Source organism: Orcinus orca, chromosome 11 (genome assembly GCF_937001465.1).
Source record: "Orcinus orca chromosome 11, mOrcOrc1.1, whole genome shotgun sequence".
NCBI lineage: Eukaryota > Metazoa > Chordata > Mammalia > Artiodactyla > Delphinidae > Orcinus > Orcinus orca.
The window spans coordinates 7,250,733-7,275,271 of record NC_064569.1 but is presented as its reverse complement, the minus strand read 5'-3'; the positions used below and the strand labels follow the sequence as shown (position 1 = coordinate 7,275,271).

General features: G+C 40.0%; 3 protein-coding genes across 5 annotated transcripts in view; 2 read left to right on the top strand and 1 right to left on the bottom strand.

The window, feature by feature from the left end:
* Window positions 1-24,539, top strand: part of NECAP1 (NECAP endocytosis associated 1) — a 37,947-nt gene that overhangs the window by 6,527 nt on the left and 6,881 nt on the right. The window contains exons 5-9 of one of the 3 annotated variants that reach the window (XM_004279096.3): window positions 600-708; window positions 805-988; window positions 3,122-3,224; window positions 3,551-8,862; window positions 12,386-13,271. In XM_004279096.3, coding sequence (XP_004279144.1) covers window positions 600-708; window positions 805-988; window positions 3,122-3,224; window positions 3,551-3,599 — 445 coding nt within the window. In that variant the 3' untranslated portion in view covers window positions 3,600-8,862; window positions 12,386-13,271. Of the gene's footprint in view, window positions 1-599; window positions 709-804; window positions 989-2,794; window positions 3,045-3,121; window positions 3,354-3,550; window positions 8,863-12,385; window positions 13,272-24,539 lie in introns of those variants that run through there. The other 2 variants (XM_049694899.1, XM_033404362.2) reach the window with 2 other exon arrangements.
* LOC117196312 (C-type lectin domain family 4 member D-like) lies at window positions 6,742-14,346 on the top strand. The gene is given in 6 exon segments (XM_033404177.1): window positions 6,742-6,796; window positions 12,398-12,449; window positions 12,451-12,544; window positions 13,600-13,621; window positions 13,624-13,714; window positions 13,992-14,346. Coding segments are annotated over 6 exon segments (489 nt in total). The 3' UTR covers window positions 14,167-14,346.
* LOC101283525 (C-type lectin domain family 4 member E) lies at window positions 18,097-23,737 on the bottom strand. The gene is made up of 6 exons (XM_004279137.4): window positions 23,541-23,737; window positions 22,632-22,724; window positions 21,946-22,035; window positions 19,973-20,124; window positions 19,223-19,338; window positions 18,097-18,423 (listed from the first exon to the last, which is right to left on the bottom strand). Exons 1-6 carry the CDS (start codon window positions 23,575-23,577, stop codon window positions 18,273-18,275), a joined length of 639 nt encoding a protein of 212 aa, XP_004279185.1. The 5' UTR covers window positions 23,578-23,737; the 3' UTR covers window positions 18,097-18,272.

The window sequence follows — 24,539 nt, the reverse complement described above, 5'->3', positions numbered from 1 at the left end:
TGGGGCTTTTGTTTATGCCTCTGGGGAATTTGCCCTTGCTTTTAGGTGGCTGAGGGAGGCATAACAGTAGCAGCAGGGCTGTCTGTGAGCTATGAGGGGAGTTATGTGCCAGTGTTGTTACTCCATGTAGCTGACATGTTTTGTGCCTGTTGCAGTATTTCTTCAGCCCATTCGATTTTGGCTCAGCTGTGGTAGACAGCACCGTGCACACTGTCGGCTTCCTACCTCAAGGGCAGGCTTTTCTGCCTTAGGACTTCCTGAAATTGTGGAAGGCCACCCAGTTAGCAAGGGGGGCAACCTGGAAGGACTGAGGGATTAACACCCCCTCAGGGGCCGCCCTCAACCGTGGGGGATGGGAATTGGTGGCTGAGTGCCCTCTTTTGGAGGGACAAGTTTAATATGCATTTTGAATGGTTCCTCAGCGGTATTGAACCCCAGTTGCCCTCTCTTGGCTTTTCTTCCTTTCCTTTCTCACATCTCATGTTCCCTTACTCTACTTTCTGGAATCATGTTTCACATAAATTAGCTACACTCAAATTTGTGTGTCAGACTCCGCTTTCAGGGAATCCCAATTAAAATAACTTACTCTTTTACTGAAGGTGGGTAAAGCAGGAATCTGAGATTTCCAAAGAATCTCAGGAAATGGATAATCGTCCCAAGTTGGATCTGGGCTTCAAGGAGGGGCAGACCATCAAGTTGAGTATTGGGGTGAGTATGGTTCCCCCCACCCCTCCTTGTATTTCCATAAGCCTGTGACATATTCTTTTTCTTTCTCTCACTCTGCTGCTTTTTTTTCTTTTGTAGAACATCACAACCAAGAAAGGAGGTGCTTCTAGGCCCAAGACTACAGCGGCTGGGGGCCTAAGCTTACTCCCACCCCCGCCTGGAGGCAGAGTCACAATTCCCCCACCGTCCTCCTCAGTTGCCATCAGCAATCATGTCACTCCACCGCCCGTACCAAAGTCCAGTCATGGAGGTACTGATGCAGGTAACTGTCTCTAGCACTTTAACCTTGAGAAATCATATCTTAGGGTTTAACTGGGTAACACCTGTTTGCCAAGGAGAGTGTTGATGGTTTTGCTGTTAAATGGCACTTGACACTGACAAGGTGATTCTGGAAACCTCTAGCAAGGCATTGAAGATTTTTAGTGAGCTGAGAGTCATGGTTCTGGGTGGTTCTTTGGCCGAAAATGAGTAGATATTGAGAAGACTGTTTCCTTCATTGTACCTTGGTGAAAGAGATGCTAGTGGGCCTGAGAGTCAGATGGGACAAGATTTTGGTCATGGCTCTGCTACTTTTTATCTGAATGTGTTGGCTAACATTATTTAATTTCTCTGAGTCTCAGTATCCTTACCTGTAAAATGGAGATGTAAAACTACCCTAAGACTGTGAGGGTGAAATGATGTGGTGGCACCTAGCCCAGTTCTTGGAATATAGTAGCCACTCAGTGAATGTCACTTCTTAATCCGTTTCATTTCTTCACAAGGGCCATGAGAGGAAATGAGACGACATCTGTGTTTATGAGTACATTTTCGTTTTTCTTTACTGTCTGGTGGGAAAAAAGAATAGATATAGTTACTTCCATTTAAAGGATGACAAATTAGAACTTGGGAAGGAATTTTCCTAAGATTAGAGAACCTAGTATTAGAATCTGGGAGTTTTAAGTTATATCATTAATTAGTTAATTATAATTTAATACAATTTAAGTTTTAAATTATATCATTAATCATTTGTAATTGATTGTTAAGAGCAAACCTTCTCCTTCTGGAATTTTTGAGGTAAAAGTGGTTACAGGCTACTTCTTTTGGTAAGTGTTGCCAGAAGGCACTAAGGATAGTATCTAAGGTTTATTTATTTTTATTTTTTAAAATTAAATTTGGTAATTGTAGATTCACATGCAGTTGTAAAAAATAATACAAAGGAATTCCACATACCCTTTACCCAGTTACCCTCAACATTTTGCAAAATTGACACCATCTCCTCATCTTACTTAGATTTCGTCTGTTTTTTTTTTTTTTTGGCTGCATTGGGTCTTTGTCGCTGTGCACGGGCTTTCTCCAGTTGCGGCGAGTGGGGGCCACTCCTCATTGCAATGTGTGGGCTTCTCATTGCGGTGCCCTCTCTTGTTGCGGAGCATGGGCTCTAGGCACGCAGGTTTCAGTAGTTGTGGCTTGCAGGCTCTAGAGTGCAGACTTAGCAGTTGTGGCGCACGGGCCTAGTTGCTCCGCGGCACGTGGGATCTTCCCGGACCAGGGCTCGAACCCATGTCTCCTGCATTGGCAGGTGGATTCTCAACCACTGCGCCACCAGGGAAGTCCAGATTTTGTCCTTTTTACGTATTCTCATTTGTGTGTGCAGTTGACCCTTGAACAGTGCAGGGCTCAGGTGCACTGACCACTTCCTCTCTGCTCACCCGCGCCCCCCCCCATGCAGTCAGAAATCTGTGTATAACTTCATAGTTGTCCCTCCGTATCTGCGGTTCCGAATCTGCAGATTCAGCCAACCACCGATCACGTCGTACTATAGTGAGTGTTCTTTGAAAAAAAACCCCTGCGTAAGTGGACTCATGCAGTTCAGACCCATGTGGTTCAAGGGTCGGCTGTAGTTCTGTGCAGTTTTATCATGTGTCGGTTCCTGGATCCACCACCGTGGTCAGGATACTGAACAGTTCCACCACGACAAGGATCCCTTGTGTCGCCCTTTATAGCCACACCTCTTTGCCTCTCCCCACGATCCCTAACCCTCAGCAATCAGTCACTAATCTGTTCTCCATCTCTAATTTTGTCACTTCAGGAATGTTACATAAATGGAACCATATAGTATATAACCTTTGGGATTGACCTTTCCCACTCAGGATGATTCCCTTGAGAGTCATCAAGTTGTATATATCAACAATTTGTTCCTGTTTATTGCTGAGTAGTATTCCATGGTATGGATGTACCACAGTATGTTTAACCATCACCCATGGAAAAGCATCTGGGTCGTTTCCAGTTTTTGGCTGTTACAAGCACAGTCACTGTGAACATTTACGTATAGGTTTTTGTGAGAACATAAGTTTTTGTTTCTAAAATTTTTATTATGTTTCCCCTTTTCTTATTTCTTCTCTTACCTTGTATTCAGATATCCTTTTAGATTTGGATTCTCCTGCTCCTGTAACGACACCAGCACCAGCTCCAGTTTCTGCAAGCAATGACTTGTGGGGTGACTTTAGCACTGCATCCAGGTATTAGCATAGGGAAACCAGCGTACTCTCAACCAGGGTATCGATGATGTATGTACAGTCAAATGAAGTCTCTGATCTGGGAAAGCAGGGCATTTGTAGGTCATATAGAGTCTTCAGCAGGAATTCTAGGTAAGGAAGTATAGGAGTGCTGGGGATGGTGGGATAACAAAGCTGTAGCATGAAGCTTGAGTAGAATATCTCAGGCCTTAATAAGTAGAATTGCTGTGAAGTATAGTTTCAGGAACTCTGGGCAGAAATTTCTTACTGTTAGGGATGGAGTCCCTATCCTAATATGCCTTTGGCTATCTCTCTGTTCTGTCTTGCAGCTCTGTTCCAAACCAGGCACCACAGCCATCCAACTGGGTCCAGTTCTGAGGAGCACAGCAGGATGTTAAGGACAGACTTGAAGAATCAAAATGACCTTGAGGGCACCCATCTGTGAGGGGAGCTCGGAACCCCTTCCCTCCCCAGAACCAAAATTACTGAACGGTTGTTTTCATAGCTTCTCCATTGCGTTCAGGCTGGTGTGTCACTCCCCGGTGTTGTTCCTTGCTGTACAGCCAAGAAAGTATTTCTTATCTCCTGTTCACTGTCAGGGCAGGGGAATAGTGAGTCTTATGATACTTGTGGCTATTGCAGGGCTCTAAAGGCCAGGGTCTCTTTGGTGGGGAAATAACCTCCAACATCTGTAAAATTTTCTCCATCTTTAAATTCTTTAACTTCTTTCAGAATCATCTCATGACCCTGTGTGCCTCTTTGTGAAGCTCTGTTTAGCAATTTCAGGGGAGACAAAACCCTCAGAACTTCCTTTTCCATTAACTGAAGACTCTAAAAATGGACAGACTGATCACAGTGTTTACAGATTCAGAATTTTGATAGGGGTAGGTGTGAAGAAAGACCTGTTTCCTGGGTCTCTGCTATATATCCTCCCTCAGGCTTGTCTTATTCAGTGAACATCCAGTGCTGGGTGCAGCCCCCTGACCCTCTAGTGCGTTTGCATGTGTCCTCCTGTGGCAAGAGGGTTGTGTTGGTGGCGCCCCACTCTCCTTTTGTTGACAGTGCAGCATCTCTGATCACCGGGTGTCTCTCGGGTGAAGGAGGTTCAAGGGACTATGTTTCCCTACTTATTTTCTAGAGACGCAGTTACTTTCTTGCAGCTCCATCTAGTTGCTGCATTTGAAGCACAGCGTTACTTTGTAATGGCCCCATTATTTGTCCTAAAGTTAAAGGGTTTAGAGTTTTTAATCTAATTTGTAGAGCAGAGAGGTTGAAAGCACTTAACTCTTGTTCAGTACCCACATTGCCTTGCTGCCTGGGTATCTGGCTCCTTTTCATACACAGTTATTTTTTCAGTCCACCAGCTCTTCAACAGAAAGCTGCTATTACATGTACCATCGTTTATGAAGCAAGCTGGAGAGCCATGGCTTTAGCTGTGGTAGGTTTTGCCCAAACGACGGCTGCAATACCCATCACCAGGAGTATCTCAGAAGCAAGTTGCCCCCCACCACTTCCCCTCTCTCTGCCCACCATTCCTTTTACAATGCTGTGAAGGGGTCCCGCTCTTAGATGAACTGGCACCAGCTCTTTTGTCTGCTAAGGGGCAATTCTGAGAGTGAAACGGGAGGATCTCATTCTTCCCTTAGCATCTATTTGGATGGTACCCTCTGGCTGAAGGGAGTCCTTATATTTAGTTTCAAAATAGATTCTCTCTCTTGGATTTCCTTCTTGACTCTTTTTAACTTTGGGTCCATTTTTTTTTTTTTCATTGCTTCCCGTTCCAGGCAGCTCTATTCTTGCAGAGCCATGACAGGACATTTAAAAATTCCAATAGAAAACACTAAAAGGAAAGCCTATAGATTCACTAGTGACTAACTGCTGGGAGCCTATTTTCTCAATCTTCCTCTATGTTGTGTTCTTTGTATTCTCAAGATGATAATATATTATGTATTTGAATTGCTGAAGAATTGAAAATGAAGTTTAAGATATATGTATATAGAGCATATGTATGCTGTATTGGTGCAATAATGGTAATTAAAAATATGGAAAGAGGTAGTGTCTCTTTTATCTTTCTATTTGCCTGTTTCATTATCTTTTTTATTTAATTGACCCAATATAGGTGGCCAGTAGGTAATAAAAGGACATTTTATATCTATTACTCATTTTCAAGAAATGGAGGTTTTAAGAAGTTAAGGCTAGACCTCTGTCCTCATGTTTCTAAACACACAGAGTCTCCTTGTCGAGATCATTTGTATTTATTATTTATTTGCCGGTACAGTTAATTTCATTTGCTTCAAATTATCTTTGTGATCTAGGCCACCTTTCATATCCCAGAACTATGGTCAGCATAAATGAAGGGAATCAACGCATGAGATAGAACTAAAGTGAGAGTCATAGACTTTGGAAGCCAGAAGGATCTTGGAGTTCTCATTCAGTGATTGTCACAGGAGATGAATCAGAATGATATGGGTACTTCTTTTTTTTTTTTTTCCTCTTTTTTTGTTTTCAATTTAAAATAACATACTGCTCTCTCCAGAGATTCTGATACACCTCCCCCATTCGCCCTCCCAGGGAAGGGCTTGGATGGCTTCCCCAACCATGGCCTTTCTTATCATTACTGAGGTTGTGAGGCACTATCATGGATAAACATGTATCCTAAACTGCAGGGGAGTTTTTTGGGTAGAAGATGCAGATGATAATTTTTCCAGCTCAACCCCCTTGGTTAGACATTGACATCTGCCTTCACGGTTGTCCTGTGAGCTTTTATTACTCCTCACTTCCTCCATTCCGATAACCTTCTAGGTAGTTGGCTTGCCTCCAGCTTTCTCAGCCCTAGTTCAGCTTAGGTGTTGACACCAGAATAACCTTCCTGAAACCAAACCCTGCTCATGCCCTTTCCTCCCCTACTCATTGATTACCTTTAATAATTTTCCTTTGCTTACAGATTAAAGTCCAAAGTACCATTTCATCCTCAGCTCTCAGTTTTCCCTTTCACTCAGTCTGCTCCCGCACACTAGTCATTCTGCAGATGTCATCAGCAGCATGGGCATTGAGTGCTTGCGATTCCCTCTGCCTGGAATTCCTTCCCTTCTCTACCTGCCTGGTGAAATCCTTCCCATCCTGGAAAGTGCTGCTTTGTGAAACGTTACTTATCCCCTCAGTCTGAAAGGTGATCTCCCTTGTTTTGGGGGGTTGCTGTTGAAATTCTCACTGGTTTGTGGGCTCTTTGATATAAGGACCATGTCTTCATTTTTATCTACTCAATATTTTCCTTATGCCATAAATATATACTTGTTGAATTAACAGTGATTTCAGTGAAGAGGGACTAGAAATCAGAAAGTTGGGTTTTTCCTTTTTTCGCTCATTCTCATTTTGATTGTTCCTAGCTACAGGACGTAAGTATTCCTTATATGCTTTGTTATAGTTGCAGAAGGTCTCATTTATATGCTCCAGGGTCAGTTAATATTTGGGCCCAAGAAAGTAGCATTGAAGACAAATTTTACTTTGGTACATAGACGCTATGGCCTGGGAAAAGGAAAACTGGATATCATGTCACGCAGCTGCTGATAAATCTGGTAGCTTAGTGTCTGATCTCAGTTATCACAACTGGCTAAGATTGCACTTGGTTATATTTAGCTTTTTTTTGGCTTTTAAAAAAAATCATTTCTGTTATTGCCTCTTAACTGTACATGAGGAAAATACATATGGTTTGTGACTAGAACTCATACTCAGGAGCTCCCCATCCATCACATATTCTCTTGAGAAAGAAAGGGAAAAGGAAGAGGATTACATTTACTTGCAAGTCCCTTCAGCCTGGGGAATGTATAGGCTTGGTATGGTTTTCACAGCAACCATGGTTGAAACCATGTCGTATGACATTTATTTCAGAATGAGAATTGTCATTTTCAGTCCCTTTTTGAAAGTTACTAAGATATGGGGGTGGTATGTTTTTTAAAAAGCTCTAGTATACTGAAGTCTACATCTCAGGAGTGAAATAACTGTCCTTTGAGACCTCATGTTCTGCCCTATCAATCTAAGACTAGTGTCATCCCCTCAGTTACACACAATGATGCATTAAGACCAACCATGAAGGTTGCTGTTTGCTTTTTAGTATTTTCTTTTGTCTTACGTGTGTTCTGCCACTGCACCTAATAGTAAAAAAATGTCTTGGCAATTTCTGTGAATGCTTTAACTAGCTGCATAGCAGCATGGGACCACTAGAGGACGGGCTCCCCCTAGCAACCCTAGCACAGTGGTGGCGAATACTGCTCAGATTTCCTGGTGGCAGGGGAGACACCTAAAGACATAAATGAAGACTGTCAACGGATATTTCATCTATGGAGTCTAAACATGTACCTGATCCGAAGTTTGTTGGGAACGTAGAAAAACAGCTGTTTGGGTAGGTGGAAAATGAAGAACAGAATAATACTTTCTTCAGACTTTAATACTTAAATAAATCTTTGAATAGGGAATACACTTACTGATTTTAATGACCCCCCCCTCCCCAGTCCCACCAAAATAGGTGATTAATGGGAAGTAAAGAGGAGTGGTTATGAGCATGAATTTGGAAAGAGACAGACTGCCTTGGCACAAAAGTTTACTCTGCCACTTACTGGCTTTTTGACCTTGGACAAATTAACCCTTATTTGCCTTGGTTTCCTCGTATGCAAAATGAAGATAATAGTTCCTACTTTATAGAGTTATTGTCAAAATAAAATAAGTTAAAAATTTAAAGTGCTTAGAACAAAGCCTGGCATATGGTAAATTCTCTGTTAGTACTGCTTCTACTACTGCTGCTTGGCTGGCTATCCTAATTCTGCCTATTAGCATTGCAATAACATGGTAAGAATAAGGGCAAAATGATGAGATCCTTTCCTTTTTTAAAAAAATTAATTTTTATGGGGATATAATTGACATATAACATTGTAAATGTTTAGGTGTACAAAATGTGACACATAACATTGTAAATGTTTAGGTGTACAAAATGTGATACATTTATTGCAATAATCGGAGTGTCAGCTAACACTTCTGTCATGTAATTGTCATTTCTTTTTTGTGGTGAGAGCAACTCAGATCTAATCTCTTAGCAACTTGGAAGTTTGTAATATAATATTGTCTATACAGGCATACCTCATTTTATTGAACTTTGCTTTATTGCAGTTTGCAGATACTATGCTTTTTACAAATTGAAGGTTTGTAGCAACACTTCATCGAGGAAATCTATCAGTGCCATTTTTCAATAGCATTTGCTCACTTTGTGTCTCTGTGTCATGTTCTGGTAATTCTCACAATATTTCAAAACTTTTCATCATTATATTTGTTATGGTGATCTGTGATCAGTGATTTTTTTTTTTTTTTTTGTGGTACGCGGGCCTCTCACCGCCGTGGCCTCTCCCGTTGCGGAGCACTGGCTCCAGACGCGCAGGCTCAGCGGCCATGGCTCACGGGCCCAGCCGCTCCGCGGCATGTGGGATCTTCCCGGACCGGGGCATGAACCCGTGTCCCCTGCATCGGCAGGCGGACTCTCAACCACTGCGCCACCAGGGAAGCCCATCAGTGATCTTTGACGTTACTACTGTGACTTGCTGCAGGCTCAGATGATGGAAAACATTTTTTAGCAATAACGTATTTTAAAATTAAGGTATGTATATTGTTTTTCAAGGCATAATACTACTGCACACTTAATAGACTACAGTGTAGTATAGACATAACTTCTGTATGCCCTGGGAAACCAAAAATTTGTGTGACTTGCTTTATTGCAATATTCGCTTTATTCTGGTAGTCTAGAACTGGATCTTTGATTTCTCCAAGGTATGTCTATAATGACTGTACTATGCATTAGATCTCCAGAACTTATCTACTGGTTGAAAGTTTGCAACCTTAAACTGCATCGCCCCAATTCCTCCACCTCCTAGCCTCTGGTAACCACCAGTCTACTCTCTGTTTCTATGAGTTTGGCTTTTTTAGATTCCACATATAAGTGGTATCATAGAATACACTATTTGTCTTTCTCTGATTTTTCTCACCTCGCATAATAACCTCAAGGTCTCTCCACGTTATTGCAAATGGCAAGATTTCCTTCTTTCTTATGGCCAAATAATATTTTCTTGCATATGTATACCACATCTTCTTTATCCATTCATTGCAAATGGACCCTATGGTTGTTTCCATACCTTGCTATTGTGAATAATGCTGCAATAAACATGGGAGTGCATATATCTCTTCAGTATCCTGTTTTCATTTCCTTTGGATATATACCCGGAAGTGGAATTGCTGGATCATATAGTAGTTCTATTTTTAATCTTTTGAGGAAACTCTGTACTGTTTTCCATAGTGGCTGGACTAGTTTTCATTCCCTCCAAGAGTGTGCTAGGGTTCCCCTTGATCCACATCCTCACCAACACTTGTTATCTCTTCTTGTCGTCTTGGTGATAACCATTCTAATAGATGTGAGATGATATCTCACTGTGGTTTTGATTTGCATTTCCCTGATGATTAGTGATGTTGAGTGCGTTTGCGTGGGAATGGATCCCAAGCATCATTCTTGCCAGCCTGGGCCCCAACCCCAGGACTCAGAACAGTGTGAATTAGAAATGGTTTCTTTGTGGTCTTGAGTCACACTGAGTCAGTCAACTGCTCGTGACTCTAAAAAAATGATCTTTTGGCTATTTGTATGTCTTCTTAAGAAAAATGTCCGTTTAGTTCCTCTGCACATTTTAAAAATTGGATTGTTTTTGTTATTGAGTTGTATGAGTTCTTTGTATATTTTGGATATTAACTTCTTATCAGATATATGGTTTGCAAATATTTTCTCTTATTCCGTAGGTTGTCTTTTCTTTCTTTCTTTCTTTTTTTTTGATTGTGTCTTTTGCTGTGCAGAAGCTTTTTAGTTTGATGTACTCCCACTTCCTGATTTTTGCTTTCATACCTTGTGCTTTTGGTGTGATATCTAAAAAATTGTGGCTAAGACCGATGTCAGGGAGCTTCCTCCATATGTTTTCTTCTAGGAATTTTATGGTATCACGTGTTAGTTTAAGTCTTTAATCTATTTTGAGTTAATTTTGGGGAGTGGTCTAAGATAGTGGTCCAATTTTATTTTTCTGCATGTGGTTATCCAGTTCTTGCAACACATAGTTTTGTTGAAAAGACTGTCCTTTCTCATTGAGTGTTCTTGGCTCCCTTGTCAAATATTAGTTGACTATAAATGCAGGAGTTTATTTCTGCACCTCTATTTAGTTGCATTGGTCTATGTGTCTCTTTTTCTTTTTTGCGGTATGCGGGCCTCTCACTGTTGTGGCCTCTCCTGTTGCGGAGCACAGGCTCCGGACGCACAGGCTCAGTGGCCATGACTCACGGGCCCAGCCACTCCGCGGCATGTGGGATCTTCCTGGACCAGGGCATGAACCCGTGTCCCCTGCACCGGCAGGCGGACTCTCAACCACTGCGCCACCAGGGAAGCCCTATGTGTCTCTTTTTATGCTAGTTTTTTAATGTTTTAATTATGATAGCTTTGTAGTATAATTTGAAATAAGGAAGTATGATGCCTCCGGCTTTGTTCTTTTTTCTCATGATTGCTTTGGTTATTACTTTTTTATGGTCTTTTGTAGTTCCACACAAATCTTAGGATTATTTTTTCTATGTCTGTGAAAAATGCCATTGGAATTTTGATAGAGGTTGTGTTGAATCTATAGCTGGCTTGAGTAGTATGGACATTTTAGCAATATTAATTATTCCAATCCATGAACACAGGATATATTTCCTTTTTTTTTTTTTTTTTTTTTTTGCGGTACACGGGCCTCTCACTGCTGTGGCCTCTCCCGTTGCGGAGCACAGGCTCCGGACGCACAGGCTCAGCGGCCATGGCTCACAGGCCCAGCCTCTCCGCGGAATGTGGGATCTTCCCGGACCGGGGCACGAACCCGTGTCCCCTGCATCGGCAGGCGGACTCTGAACCACTGCGCCACTAGGGAAGCCCTCAGACAAATTTTTAACTTTTCAAAGACTTGGATATGTTATTTGTGAAGGTGGGAAGATAATAATACATACTTCATTTTGTGAATATTATGCAAATTAACTTCTGTTCAGTACCTAAAACAGTGCCTGGCATATCAACAAATCTGAACTGTCATTGCTTTAGAGGTATTTTTTAAGTAGTGCTCCAAGGTTATTACAGTTAGCATGAGCTGGTACTCATATTCTCCCGGGTGTATTGCTTGGGTTATTTACATTAACTTTGTTTGACTGAAGGAATTTTTTAAATCTCTCTCCACAAACTCTGTAGCAATCTAAATCTTTGTGTGTTTTTAAATAAAGTATTTCATTGTTTGATAAATCCCTGAAGTATTTCCTACTTTGGAAACTATTGATATTGTCTATCTTCTTCATTAATGTGAAGGGCACATGGTTTTGAGCTGCCATAACTAGTCTGTAAAACAAGCCAGATTTGTTTCATTCCCTTGTTTATAATGGCTATCTTCATCAAAACGGAGTATTGAGTAAGATGCCTTTATTTAAATTTTCTAAACCAATATGAATCCTTCTTGGAAGCTAATTTTAAAATATCTTATGCTTGTTGTGCTTAATTGACAATCATTAAAATGGAGTTCGTTAGTCTGTAGTGAATACCTGTTGTCCTCCTTTAAATGCTGTACATATATACCTCTTTTCCAATGCATGCAGAGTCCATTCCTTCTTTCTAGAAGATGTACAGAGCTGCCCAGTGACTTGAGTATGCCATCGACCTGCTAATTTGAAATTTTATAGCATTGCATCAATTCATGGATTTTAAACATTATTCTTGGTTGGCTTTTTAAAATTTTTTTTTGCGGTACGCGGGCCTCTCACTGTTGTGGCCTCTCCTGTTGCAGAGCACAGACTCCCGACGCGCAGGCTCAGCGGCCATGGCTCACAGGCCCAGCCTCTCTGCGGCATGTGGGATCTTCCCGGACCGGGGCACGAACCCGTGTCCCCTGCATCGGCAGGCGGACTCTCAACCACTGCGCCACCAGGGAAGCCCAATTTTCAGGATTTTTAAAAAGGGAGGGACAGAATGACTTTGGTAATCCTGGTATTATTCTCATAAATGTTAGTTGGATATTAGGTAGTGAAATAGTTATGCAATCTGTTACAGATGACATACATGGTGTAACTAATTTTCCTTTCAGTTTTCACATGAGGGGTCACCTGGAATTGCTGTCTTGTGGGCTGGAGAGCCTTCCAGTCCAACTGCTGTTTTTAATGACAGCAAGACGTGGGCTCAGAGTGAAAGACACTGTATGGGGACAGGGGCTCATCTGGCCACCATCAGCACAGAAGCTGAGCAGGTATGTTGAGAGGCTTACATCCGTTTCTCTGCTGGTTTGAATCTCTTTGCAGAGAAAGAGGAATTTCTGTGCTCTGCTATACCTCTGTGCCTTTGCTTCATCTCTTCCAACTACCTGGAAAGACTTTTCTTCCTCTCTCATTTTTCTTCACATGGCCAAGTTCTTCTGGTCTTCCCAGATTTGATTCATATGTTATTTTCTACAGAAAACTACCCTGACCACCTTCTCTGCTCCATCTTTCCTATTCTAGTTTGGAGATACTTCCGCGGTACTTTGTGCATCGTGTGACCATGGCACTTACTTCAGTGTTCCCATGAGTCCTACTTTGTAGAGGGCTGGAGCCATGCCTTAAGCATCTTTGCATCTCCAATGGCCTTTGCAGTGCTAGGCACACTTAGATAGGTCCTGATAAATATTTCATGAGTAAGTAAATAAATGAATGGTTAATCAGGATTGAAATAGCTTCTCAGAATAGAGCACAGGAAAAATAATTCAGAAGTATGGTTGTCATTCTAAAAAAAAAAAAAATCTCAAGGTAAATTCAATTTGAACTGAAATTTATTTCCTCATGTAATATATTTCCATATATGTACGATACCATGACTCAGATTCTATTCTTGGTTAGCAGGGTTTCCTGGAGGATTCTGTTTCCATGGCTTTGCAACTATAGGTTCACCAGCTCCTGAATAAAATGGAGTTTAATGAAATACACAAACAATTGAAGAAGGTAATTTTAAAAATAAAAGTTCCTAGAAATCCAATCCTATTAAGTACTGTGCTAAGTGATTTGCAAGTTGATCTCACTTAATCTTCACAGTGACTCTATGAATAGTGGAGTCATGCCTTTTGGAGTTGAGAAAACTGGGATTTGGTGAAATTAAAGCACTTGTTAACATTGTGGAATAAACGCCAGAGGGGGGATGTGAAAACAGATCTTATGCCAGTGCTTTTGTGCTTAACTAGTACTTTATTTGACTTCTTTCCTCTGTTCCTAACATAACAGCTATCACCTGGTAAAGGCAAATATACTTATAAAAATTCACATTTTTATGCAGAACGTTATCACTCAATTTTTGGATAGCGATTTTCATATTTCCTGGGACTTACAGATGAGAACCTTGAAAGCCAGTGGCATTGGGTGGACAAGACACCATTGAACCCACAGATGGTGTGAGTATACTGACTGGGGCAAAAGAGCTTTATAGGCAAAGGTGAGAAGAAGACAGCAAGCAGAATTCATTTTGGGTTGGAGTATACCAATGTAAGGAAGCTTACTCGGAATAGAGCATAGTGTGTTGAGTAACCTCTATACTAGTAGACTACTACGCTTGTGTTGGACAGTGCAGCTCTAACTGTTTCACTAGGAGCATTTTCTCTTCCTTGTCCTCTGGCCTCTGCCATACACACCCAACATGTATAGACACACACACACACACACACATTTCAGATTCTGGCCCGAGGGTAAACCCAACAACTACCAGAAAGAAAAATGTGTTGTCTTTGTTAATGACAAAGACAAATGGGCCTGGAATGATTTTCCTTGTGACTTTAAGACAAGTAGGATTTGTAAGATACCTGGAGCAGCATTCAACAAGAAGCCTAGGAAGGGTTCCCTGTTATGAGGACAGAAAAGAAGAACCAATTAGACTAGGGAAGAATGTACATGCATCGTGGGAACAGAGAAAACATTCTCGGTCATAGAACATTTTCAGTCATGATGGCCTTAGTTATTCTTGTTTAATTCATTCAAGATAATGTGCTTTTGCGTAGTGTTTTGGTGGAAAAAATCATATTTTTCTGTGAGAATCTTACTCTACTTTAAAAGTCTTCCCATAGTGGGGAGTCTCAAGCTGACTTAATTTCTTTTTGAGTGGAAAAGTCCCTTACAGGCCACCTTTACCTTTAACTCCTTTAATTCTATAGCTGTGGACACAAAACCCTTGGGAAGCCAAAGAGCTCACCTTCACATGTCTAGTGTATGACAGAAACAGGACTATGGCCCAGATCTACCTTTCATAGCAAGTGAAATCTGTTCCCTTTGGTATTATGGGAGAGTTACTGGAGGTGCTGTGGCCTCTTGGCTAAAAGGTAATAGTTCTTAATTATTCTTGCAACATTGTATTAGTGTTTCTGTATTTTTAATTTGAATCAGAAAAAAATTATATTTTCAATCCATTTATGTAAATTGTTAGCAAGCTTCTTTAGAGCTATAAAGCTGCAGTTCAAACTAGCAAGGAGATCATAGCTTTAACAACCTGAAGTTATGCATTTGCGATGTGTGTAGTTTTAATTGTGAAGCAGTTACATCCAACATCAACAAAATAAGGCTGTCTTCTTACATATATTCATTTTGCTGACGTTTCCTGCATCCAAGCTAAAAAATTTCAAGCGACAGCTTTTTAACCTAACTTCCTTACCACTATTTTTAAAAACAGTATTTATTCTGTAAATTAGTGATCTTGTAAGTTTGGAATATTAGTGTTTGATTGATTGATTGATTATGTGTGTGTCTGTGTGTGTCTGTGTTTAAAGCTGATACTTTTAACTGAAGTAGCACCAAGTGACTTTAACTGTGTTAGCCATAAATTACATAGCACAAATCTACAAAACTTGTTGAAATAAATTTATGTAAATGATAATAGGCTTGTATAGTTAATATTATCCATTTTTCGTTTGTATAAGACTGTATTTAAAGATTCCGTTGTCAATAAAATATGACCTGTTTGTGATTTTATACATCTGTGTCTACATCTATACCTCTAATCTATTTCTCCCCCTGCTGATCATTTTTCATTCCCTCCATGGCTACTATCACAGACCAAGTTACCATCTCTTACCTGGATTATTGCAATGGCCTTCTGATTGTTCTCCCTGTTTCCACACTTGGTCCCTTTCAGTGTATCCTCAAGTCTCATGGCACCTCTCCTAGTCTTCACAATTTCTTTAAGACAGCTGATAGTAATTTTATAAAAATAATTGCCTATTTCTTTAGGACATTGCAATAGTTCTAGAACTTTGAAACACTTAAAAAATCTAAACACTTTTTATGTTTGAAAATGTAATGTATGTGTGCATTAAAAAGGCAAACAGTAAAAAACATTAATAAAAGTATAAGGTGAATCTCTCATTCACCCTGAACCCCTAAATGCCTCTTCAAAGTAACTATGATTATCGGTTTCTTATATGTATATCTATATATGTTATACTTCCCCCCATGCATTCACACATGCACATGCAAAAACTACCTAGCTATGCCCCATCCAATGAATGATTTTAGGGCTATATTGTTGAGAAAGGAAAAGGGGGGTGGGAAGAAGAAGAAATAGGAAAGCAAGAAGAACATTTTACTTGATTCCTTATCATTTTTCTTTTAGGGACCCTTCAGGAAAAAAATTTTTGTGGTAATCTATAAGGCCTATAAAATTCTTGAAGTTCAAGAATTCTTAAATTTCACCTCAATTTTTTTTTTTTTTTTTTTTTTTTTGCGGTACACGGGCCTCTCACTGCTGTGGCCTCTCCCGTTGCGGAGCACAGGCTCCGGACGCGCACGCTCAGCGGCCATGGCTCACGGGCCCAGCCGCTCCGCGGCATGTGGGATCTTCCTGGACCGGGGCACGAACCCGTGTCCCCTGCATCGGCAGGCGGACTCCCAACCACTGCGCCACCAGGGAAGCCCCACCTCAATTTTTTTATTTGTTAAATTCAAGTAAAATTAAATTTAATGTTTTAAAAGACTCATCTGTTGTATGATTTCTAACTATATCAACTTGGGATTTGAATTTTTTTCACTTTCATCTTTATACAATTGTGCTCTGTAGGAATTTTTAATAATAAATATGTATCATTTTTATAAGATGTAGTACAGTGATTTTTCTTTTTAAAAAATTGGGGACCCCAATGGTAATAGTATTTAAGTCATAACAGTGGTTTATTTGGGGAATATGGTCTTGGGAATATGAATGATTAATTACTCTTTATTTTTTGCAACTTTTTGGGTTTTCCGGTGCCTAAGTATTTATGTAGTCCTATAAAATACGATATTTAAAAACAGTCTCAATTGGATGATTTCCTTCTCAAAGAAGAATTTTCCTGATAAATAATTTAGGTTCTATGTTAAAAAAAAAAAATAATTTAGGTTCTAATGATCTTTACTTTGGCAAATAAACCCTTAACAATTGTTTCCTTTCTTGCCAAACTTTGAAGGCAGAGTTAGTTGTATAACTTAAATTATAAATGGTGAAATAATATACATTAATATTTTTATATCTTTCAATATTGATGTAAAATGTAAGATAATTATAGCCACCTGAAATACAACAACAATGAACAAAAAAATGTCCACATGTTTTTCAATGTTTCCTCATTGATGTTTATGAGATGAAAAAAAGAAATTAGAAAGTTGAAGATATTTTTATTGGATTACTTTCAGGTTGAATGACTTTTGTTTTAAAGGCATATTGATTTCAAAACCACAGATTGTCACTTATGCCTAAGAGAAATAAATGTTTGTAAAGAAAGCTAATATATAGGGCTTTCCTGGTGGCGCAGTGGTTGAGAGTCCGCCTGCCGATGCAGGGGACACGGGTTCGTGCCCCGGTCCGGGAAGATCCCACATGCCGCAGAGCGGCTGGACCTGTGAGCCATGGCTGCTGAGCCTGCACGTCCGGAGCCTGTGCTCCACAACGGGAGAGGCCACAATAGTGAGAGGCCCGCGTACCACCAAAAAAAAAAAAAAAAAGAAAGCTAATATATTATTTTCACTTGTTCAGTTGAATTTTCCCATTCAATGATTACACGTTAATTCCAATGATTCAAGGGTCTCTTTATGGTGCTGTGTGCAAGAAACATGGTTATAAAAGCTTCCATGTTATTTATATATTCTTGAATAATCTTGTCAGTATTGATAGAATATTATGCAATAAATGGATAGGCTTGAGACAGGAAAGTGTCAAGTTGACTGTTGTCTTAGAATAATTTGACTATTGGACTCTGGTTCTGGCTGAGCAATAGATACATTTGGGTGCAATCCAGTTAGTCAATGGAAGAGAATAGAGAGGAAATGGAGTTTCTGAGATGAGTAGACTGGATGACAGTCTCTTTGGAGCTGAAGGTTAGCATGATCTTTCTAAGAAGGTGCAGTGAATGCCTTTGGCCGGAAAGTCCACACCAGTCTTTTAAGCAGGAATACTTTTCATGACTTGAAGAAGTTTCCTACTTATTATATAGGAGAACATAGGAGATATGCTTAGGTAGGGAGTGAAAAACAGGATGAAATTGAGAAGAGAAGACAGACTTTTCAGGAACTAAAAAGAAGACATGACACAGAGCCTGATTTCGAATTGTTCAAGGCACTTTCCAAAATCCTCTTATTTGCTGGATTTGGTGCTTGTTCTGTGTCCCTGTATTTTCTTACAAATACTCATAACTGAAGCAAATGTACCAAAAGGAGAAATACTCCTTTCCCCCCCGCCCACAACATTGCTAGAGAAGGTTGGTAAATTCTGAGAAATCCCGAGACTGATGTAGAGAAAAATGCACTTCTGTCAATATCATGAATTATAACATTCAAAATGATGTATTTTTATTTACATCAAAGCGACAAACACTTATGAAGTCCTTATAAAGTGCAATGCACACTTATGTTAGAGTTGTGCAGCTGTGATTATCGCTTGTTCCTTCTCATTTATACGTTTACGTTGTGCCTTCTGTCTTGGTGATTTTTCTCTGTTCAACTATTTCTTTCTGGCATTTCACAAATCCGAAGCATATTGAAGAAACAGGGCATATCATTCCAGTTTTGCCTTGGATTTGAAGAGTCTCTTATGGTGGCACAGTCCTCCACTGTAACTATGTTGTTGGGCTCTCCTATATCCCAGAAACTGAAAGAGAGAGACATGGGAGATTTACAAGAGGTAAAGTGACCTGTAAACTAGGCAAATTACATTTGTGTTGTTTAACTTCACAACAATTTTGTGAGGCAGGGATTATAATCTCTTATTGATAAAGAAAAGGAATCTCAGAAAAGCTAAACCATTTCTCTAAGTCACAGAGTTTGTGAACAGTGAAGTTAAACTGGATCTTTCTGACTTGCTGTTCTGCGATGATGTCTCATGGCTTTAGATCCAGAATGAGATGTTATGGGAAGGATTGATATCCTGATGGATTGTTTCCTTCATACTCATATATCATGTTTGCTCCCTTTATTCTACAGAGTTTGTATTAACTGAGGCACATACTTCAGTCATGTTACAGTGCTATAGTGAAACAATGTGTTAAAGGATCAAAGCATCCTACTTTTACTCCATAAGAATCTGTTATCTTTCTCAAATCCCTGTTTTTGTCTCATTGATTGCAGTTTGTGGGCATAAGACTACAAATTCCACTCTTTGTCTTGCATGCATTTCCAATGAATTAGTGCACAATTCTAAGCCTCTTCTCATTTCATCTCTTATTTCCCCTCTATTCTTGATCTAGTTCTAGGAGATGGGAGCAGTAGATCCTTGTACTTCTCTTTTCTGTCTTCTACATCAGCTCTTTCCCTTCTTGCATCTAATATCACCAAGAATGGACTTGAATATACCTCCTGGACCAGAAGGAAGTTCTGAGGACTCTCCTCAACGGTGGTCTAACTTTACAATTTGGGCTAGTGTTATAATTCTACTACAAGAAGGAAGTTACCTCAGAGACTTTGTGAAAGGTGTACCATCTACCCATTGCCACTGACCCTCAGTCACCTGGTCCGTCAGTCCAATATAAAACTCTTTCCTTTTAGGTTTCATACTGTAAAGGAATTCCTATGGAAGATACACACAAAATATGAGGAGATCAATTATCCCAATTCTGAACAAATGTTGAACGTAATTGTTATTAAAAGAAATAAAGTAGGATCTAGACTAGAGATGACAGAAAAATGGGCCTGAAATGGTAAGATCATAGAGGATTACCTCCTGATTTGTTTACTGTGGTAAAACATACATAACATAAAATTAAACCAATGAAAAAGAACCTTCAACAGAGAAGGAGGTTCTCAGTAACACAGTCAAAATTTGTCTACTGTTATTGGTAGCCCAAAACATTACAAATCATAGCTTAAAGATAATGGACATTTTGCTTGCCCTCTTTCACATGTTTATAAGCATACTGGTCATTCTAAAATGAAGTCCCAACCCTCTTTTTTCCTGCCTTACTAATTAAGGAACTGAACATGGAAGTTCCTTTTTTTCTAGTTTCTAATGAAACTAGAAATGAAACTAGTAATGAAAATAAAGTTGGTATTGACTTACAGAAATGATAAGAACAGCATGTATTTCAGTAAATTCACTTAACAAATAGTAACTGTGGGCCAAATACAGTACACATGTATGGAAAAAGGGATGTGTCCTGTGAAGGGTGTTTCATTGGCACTGGAGGAAACTGTACTCCAACTACCTGCTCCTCCTGTGTGTTGATAACCACCAGATGAGCTCCCATGCTCGAGCAGTTTTTTAAGCTTGCTGTCCAGGTCATGGTGTTAGTAGAAAAGAAATAGCAGCTGGATTGAAAATGTACCCAGTTCAATGGACAGCAATTCTTGACTGAACCTAGAAGGAGAGAAGTTTCTGTGAGAGTCCTCACAGAACTGGGTAAGTTACAGAATTGGGTAAGATAACAGAAACCTTCCTGTGAGCCCATAAAGTTCCTCATTTATCGTCCGAAGCCTTGAAACCCCTGTTATGCTACTGACATGGAACCCTATTATCTGTTCATAGACTTCCAAGTTCAGAGGAAAATTATGCATTTTATCTGAGTGACCTCGAAGCAACCACCTCTCATGTTGCCCAAACAATGTACCCTCCACAGAATCTCCAAACTGGTTGTCCAGATGGGCTACAGTTCTTAGACTTACAGAATTTAAGTCTTTGAAGTTTATGGGAACCCTCCTGCACTGTTGGTGAGAATGTAACTTGATACAATCACTATGGAACACAGTATGGAGGTTCCTTAAAAAACTAAAAATAGAACTACCATATGACCCAGCAATCCCACTACTGGGCATATACCCTGAGAAAACCATAAATCAAAAAGAGACATACCACATTGTTCATTGCAGCTCTATTTACAGTAGCCAGGACATGGAAGCAACTTAAATGTCCATTGACAGATGAATGGATAAAGAAGATGTGGCACATATATACAATGGAATATTATGCAGCCATGAAAAGAAACGAAATTGAGTTATTTGTAGTGAGGTGGATGGACCTAGAGTCTGTCATACAGAGTGAAGTAAGTCAGAGAAAAACAAATACTGTATTCTAATGCATATATATGGTATCTAAAAAAAAAAGAAAGAAAGGTACTGATGAACCTAGTTGCAGGGCAGGAATAAAGATGTAGACATGGAGAATGGCCTTGAGGACACGGGGTGGGAGGGGGCAGCTGGGCGAAGTGAGAGTAGCATCGACATATACACACTACTGAATGTAAACTAGTTAGCTGGGGGAAGCAGCAGCATAGCACAGGGAGATCAGCTCGGTGCTTTACAATGACCTATAGGGGTGGGATACGGGGGGTGGGAGGGATTCTCAAGAGGGAGGGGATATGGAGACATACGTATGCATTGGCTGATTCACTTTGGTGTACAGCAGAAACTAACACAGTATTGTGAAGTAATTATACTCCAATAAAGATCTATTAAGGGCTTCCCTGGTGGCGCAGTGGTTGAGAGTCCGCCTGCCGATGCAGGGGTCACGGGTTCGTGCCCCGGTCCGGGAAGATCCCACATGCCGCGGAGCGGCTGGGCCCGTGAGCCATGGCCGCTGAGCCTGCGCATCCGGAGCCTGTGCTCCGCAACGGGAGAGGCCACAGAGGGAGAGGCCCGCGTACCGCAAAAAAAAAAAATCTATTAAAAAAATTAAAAATAAATAGTACTGTCTCTCTCAATTTAATGGTGAGGAAATTGTAGCCCAGAGAAGGAAGTCATTTTCTACTGTCATGTAGCATTTTGCTAAGACTTGGATCAGGAGTATATGCAAGAGTATAGGGAGCATACTTCTGAGGTATTTCCAAATTTCCTACTCCATGCATTTTTTTCTCCTTCACCTCATTTTGGAAGCAGGTGATGAATAAAAACAAAAAGTGCACTTCTGGGAATAACACCTTCCACTTCTAGATTGACTCTTCAGACATATACCTCAAATTTATTCTAAAAGTTTGCTATAATGTCTGCAAAGTGTCCTGCCCCAATGCTAATTGCACTTCCAAAGTTTTATTCCTGTCCTCTTACCAACTCCTCATTATTCTCTGACAGTACAGGCAAGATTTTGCATTTAAAAGGACCTAACTCGACTACTTTGTTTATCCCCAAATCAATCTAGAAGCCAGAAAATGTTGATGTGTAAATTTAGCTGTTCAAATTTGATTACCTAATCCATCATTATAGCAGGAGAACTCCGTGGAATTCTCGAGTGGCTGGAACTTTTTCTCATCACAGAGCTGAAAGGTGTGATATGTCACTGTAAGGAAAGGGGCACAGTTAATGTTCATTACTCTTGATAAAAATACATTATATCATCTCTGTAGTTATAAAAGTACCAATAATTATGATATTTCCTTACTATCTACTTTTCCTTCAGCATGGAGAGGAACCGAGGTTTACTTACTCAAAGAAGAGAGAATTCACATTTCATGGTTTTCCTTATTTATGAAAATAAACGTACATTTTTTCAGGCCCAAAGACCCAAAGAAAACAAATGTGTTTGCGCTCTCTCTTATGCCAAGTCTAACCTCTCAAACCTTCCTTCCAAGAAGTGATTTGTTGTGCCTCTGGCTAGGATCTCAGGGCAGGGTTACACTAATGACAAGGGTACGGGGGTGTGGGTGGAGGACTCAGGGCCACTAAGGAGACAAAAGATGCGTACCGTGAAAAATGTGTCACAGGTCACTGAAATTTGGTAACAGTTTTATACTGGTTGGGGTTTCTGGCTTGAGATAAATCGGGGGAAAATTGGAATAGAAATAGCCTTTGTGGGAGAAGAGAACTCACAGGCAACAAGGAAGAATTCACTCCTAATATTCACCACGGAGCTTGAATTTGACCTTCAGAACTCACCAACACATCTGGTGATAAAACAGGCACTCAGTAGCAGGATGCAGAGCCCAGCAACGGTCCATAAGAACACTTGGGAAGAGAAGCATCCTCTTTCTGGAGAAAGACATAGACATGGTCAATCTTCCCTTAAAATCTACAAAAGAGATATAAGAAATTCCTATTACCCTGCTTATCTCCTTCCACTTGCATTGTCTATATTGAGTAATTCTCAAACTTCAGCATGCATCAGAATCATTTGGAGGGCTTGTTAAAACACAGATTGTGGGGCCTCACCTCCAGAGTTAAAAATTCAGTAGAGCTGGTATGGAACCAACAAGTTCCCAGGAGCTGAGGGTGCTGCTGGCCTGGGGACCACACTTAAACAACCACTGGAGTAATTCATTACAAACTTTAAGACTCTGACTCATAGACTTGGATAGATGTGCAGTTTTTCCTTTCTAACTCTCCCAGATTTCTCCCCTTCTTTCCCTATCTTTCTCTCTCTCTTTCTCCCTCTCACTCTTCCCTGATTTTCCTGTCTCTCTCCTGCTCTCCTCTTTTCAGTGTCTCCTTTACCAAGTCCTTTGTAAGTGAGTCAGATAAAACATTGATGATCTAGGAGTTCCTCTCCTCCTCCCTCCCAACACACATTTTACCTACAAGGAGAGAGTGAGTTGCAGAGATGTGAAGTGACTTGCCCAATGGGACACAATGAACTATGGAAAGGGTAGCTCTCCCTAAACTCAATCTCCAGCAATCCAGTCTTCTAACATCTAGTCTTCTAACCATCCTCTTTTATTTTCCTCTCTTTCACTCTCTGTCTCTCCTCTTTTACTCTACTGGATATTTTCTATTGTCCTATCCCCAACGTATTTAACATCTCTTCCACAAAAAGATCTATGAAAGAAATGGGATAGTTGCAAATTTTACCTGTGCTTTGTGATGCAGATGATTTGGATGAATCCATTCTTTCTCTTTCTGTCTCTCCCTCCTCCTCTCTGTCTCTCTCCTCAGTTTCTAAGTATAAGAGTGTTTTGTTGATAAGATTCAAAGAAAAAAATCTTTAAGGATGAATACTTTAACTGTATTTTAGGAAGCTCAACCCTAAGACTTAAGAAAATAAACTTGCTCTGTGGCTGTGTGTTTAAGTCAGGATTTCCTTTATTGCATAAGGAGGACAATGGAGTTTATTGGGCAGCAAATCAGTCTCCTCATTCCAGGAAACAACAAAATGGGGAAATGATAACATTTTAAGTATCAACAAAACAGACTGACCTTAGGGAGGTATGAGGGGCTTAAAAAATATTGTTTTATTTTGGTCGATAAAATGTTTCTGCTTTCTTCCAGACTTAACTCATCCCCAAAATTTTCCTTGACACCCGTGGAGCTTACCTCTGCACTCCCAATTTCACTTTGATCTCTTTTTAAAAAAATTTTTATTGGAGTCTAGTTGATTTACAATGTTGTGTTAATTTCAGGTGTACAGCAAAGTGAGTTATACATATACATATATCCACTCTTTTTTTTTTTTATTTTTAAGATTCTTTTCCCACATAGGCCATTACGGAGTATTGAGTAGAGTTCCCTGTGCTATACAGCAGGTTCTTATTAGTTATCTATTTTATATATAGCAATGTGTATATGTCAATCCCAATCTCCCAATTTATCTCTCTTCCTACTTATCCCCTGACAACCATAACTTTGTTTTCTACATTTGTGACTCTACTTCTGTTTTGTAAATAAGTTCATTTGTACCCTTTTTTTAGATTCCACATATAAGTGATATCATGTGATATTTGTCTTTCTGTGTCTGACTTACTTCACTCTGTATAACAATCTCTACATCTATCCGGGTTGCTGCAAATGGTATTATTTTGTTCTTTTTTATGGCTGAGTAATACTCCATTGTATATATGTACCACATCTTCT

Coding starts and splice junctions, on each gene's coding strand:
- LOC101283525 (XM_004279137.4), bottom strand. CDS start 23,577: ATGGATTCATCCAAATCATCTGCATCACAAAGCACAG. Junction 22,725..23,540: donor ATCTGCATCACAAAGCACAG/GTAAAATTTGCA, acceptor GTCTTTCTCCAG/AAAGAGGATGCTTCTCTTCC. Junction 18,424..19,222: donor CCTTTCACAAAGTCTCTGAG/GTAACTTCCTTC, acceptor TCTCTCTTTCAG/TTTCTGGGATATAGGAGAGC.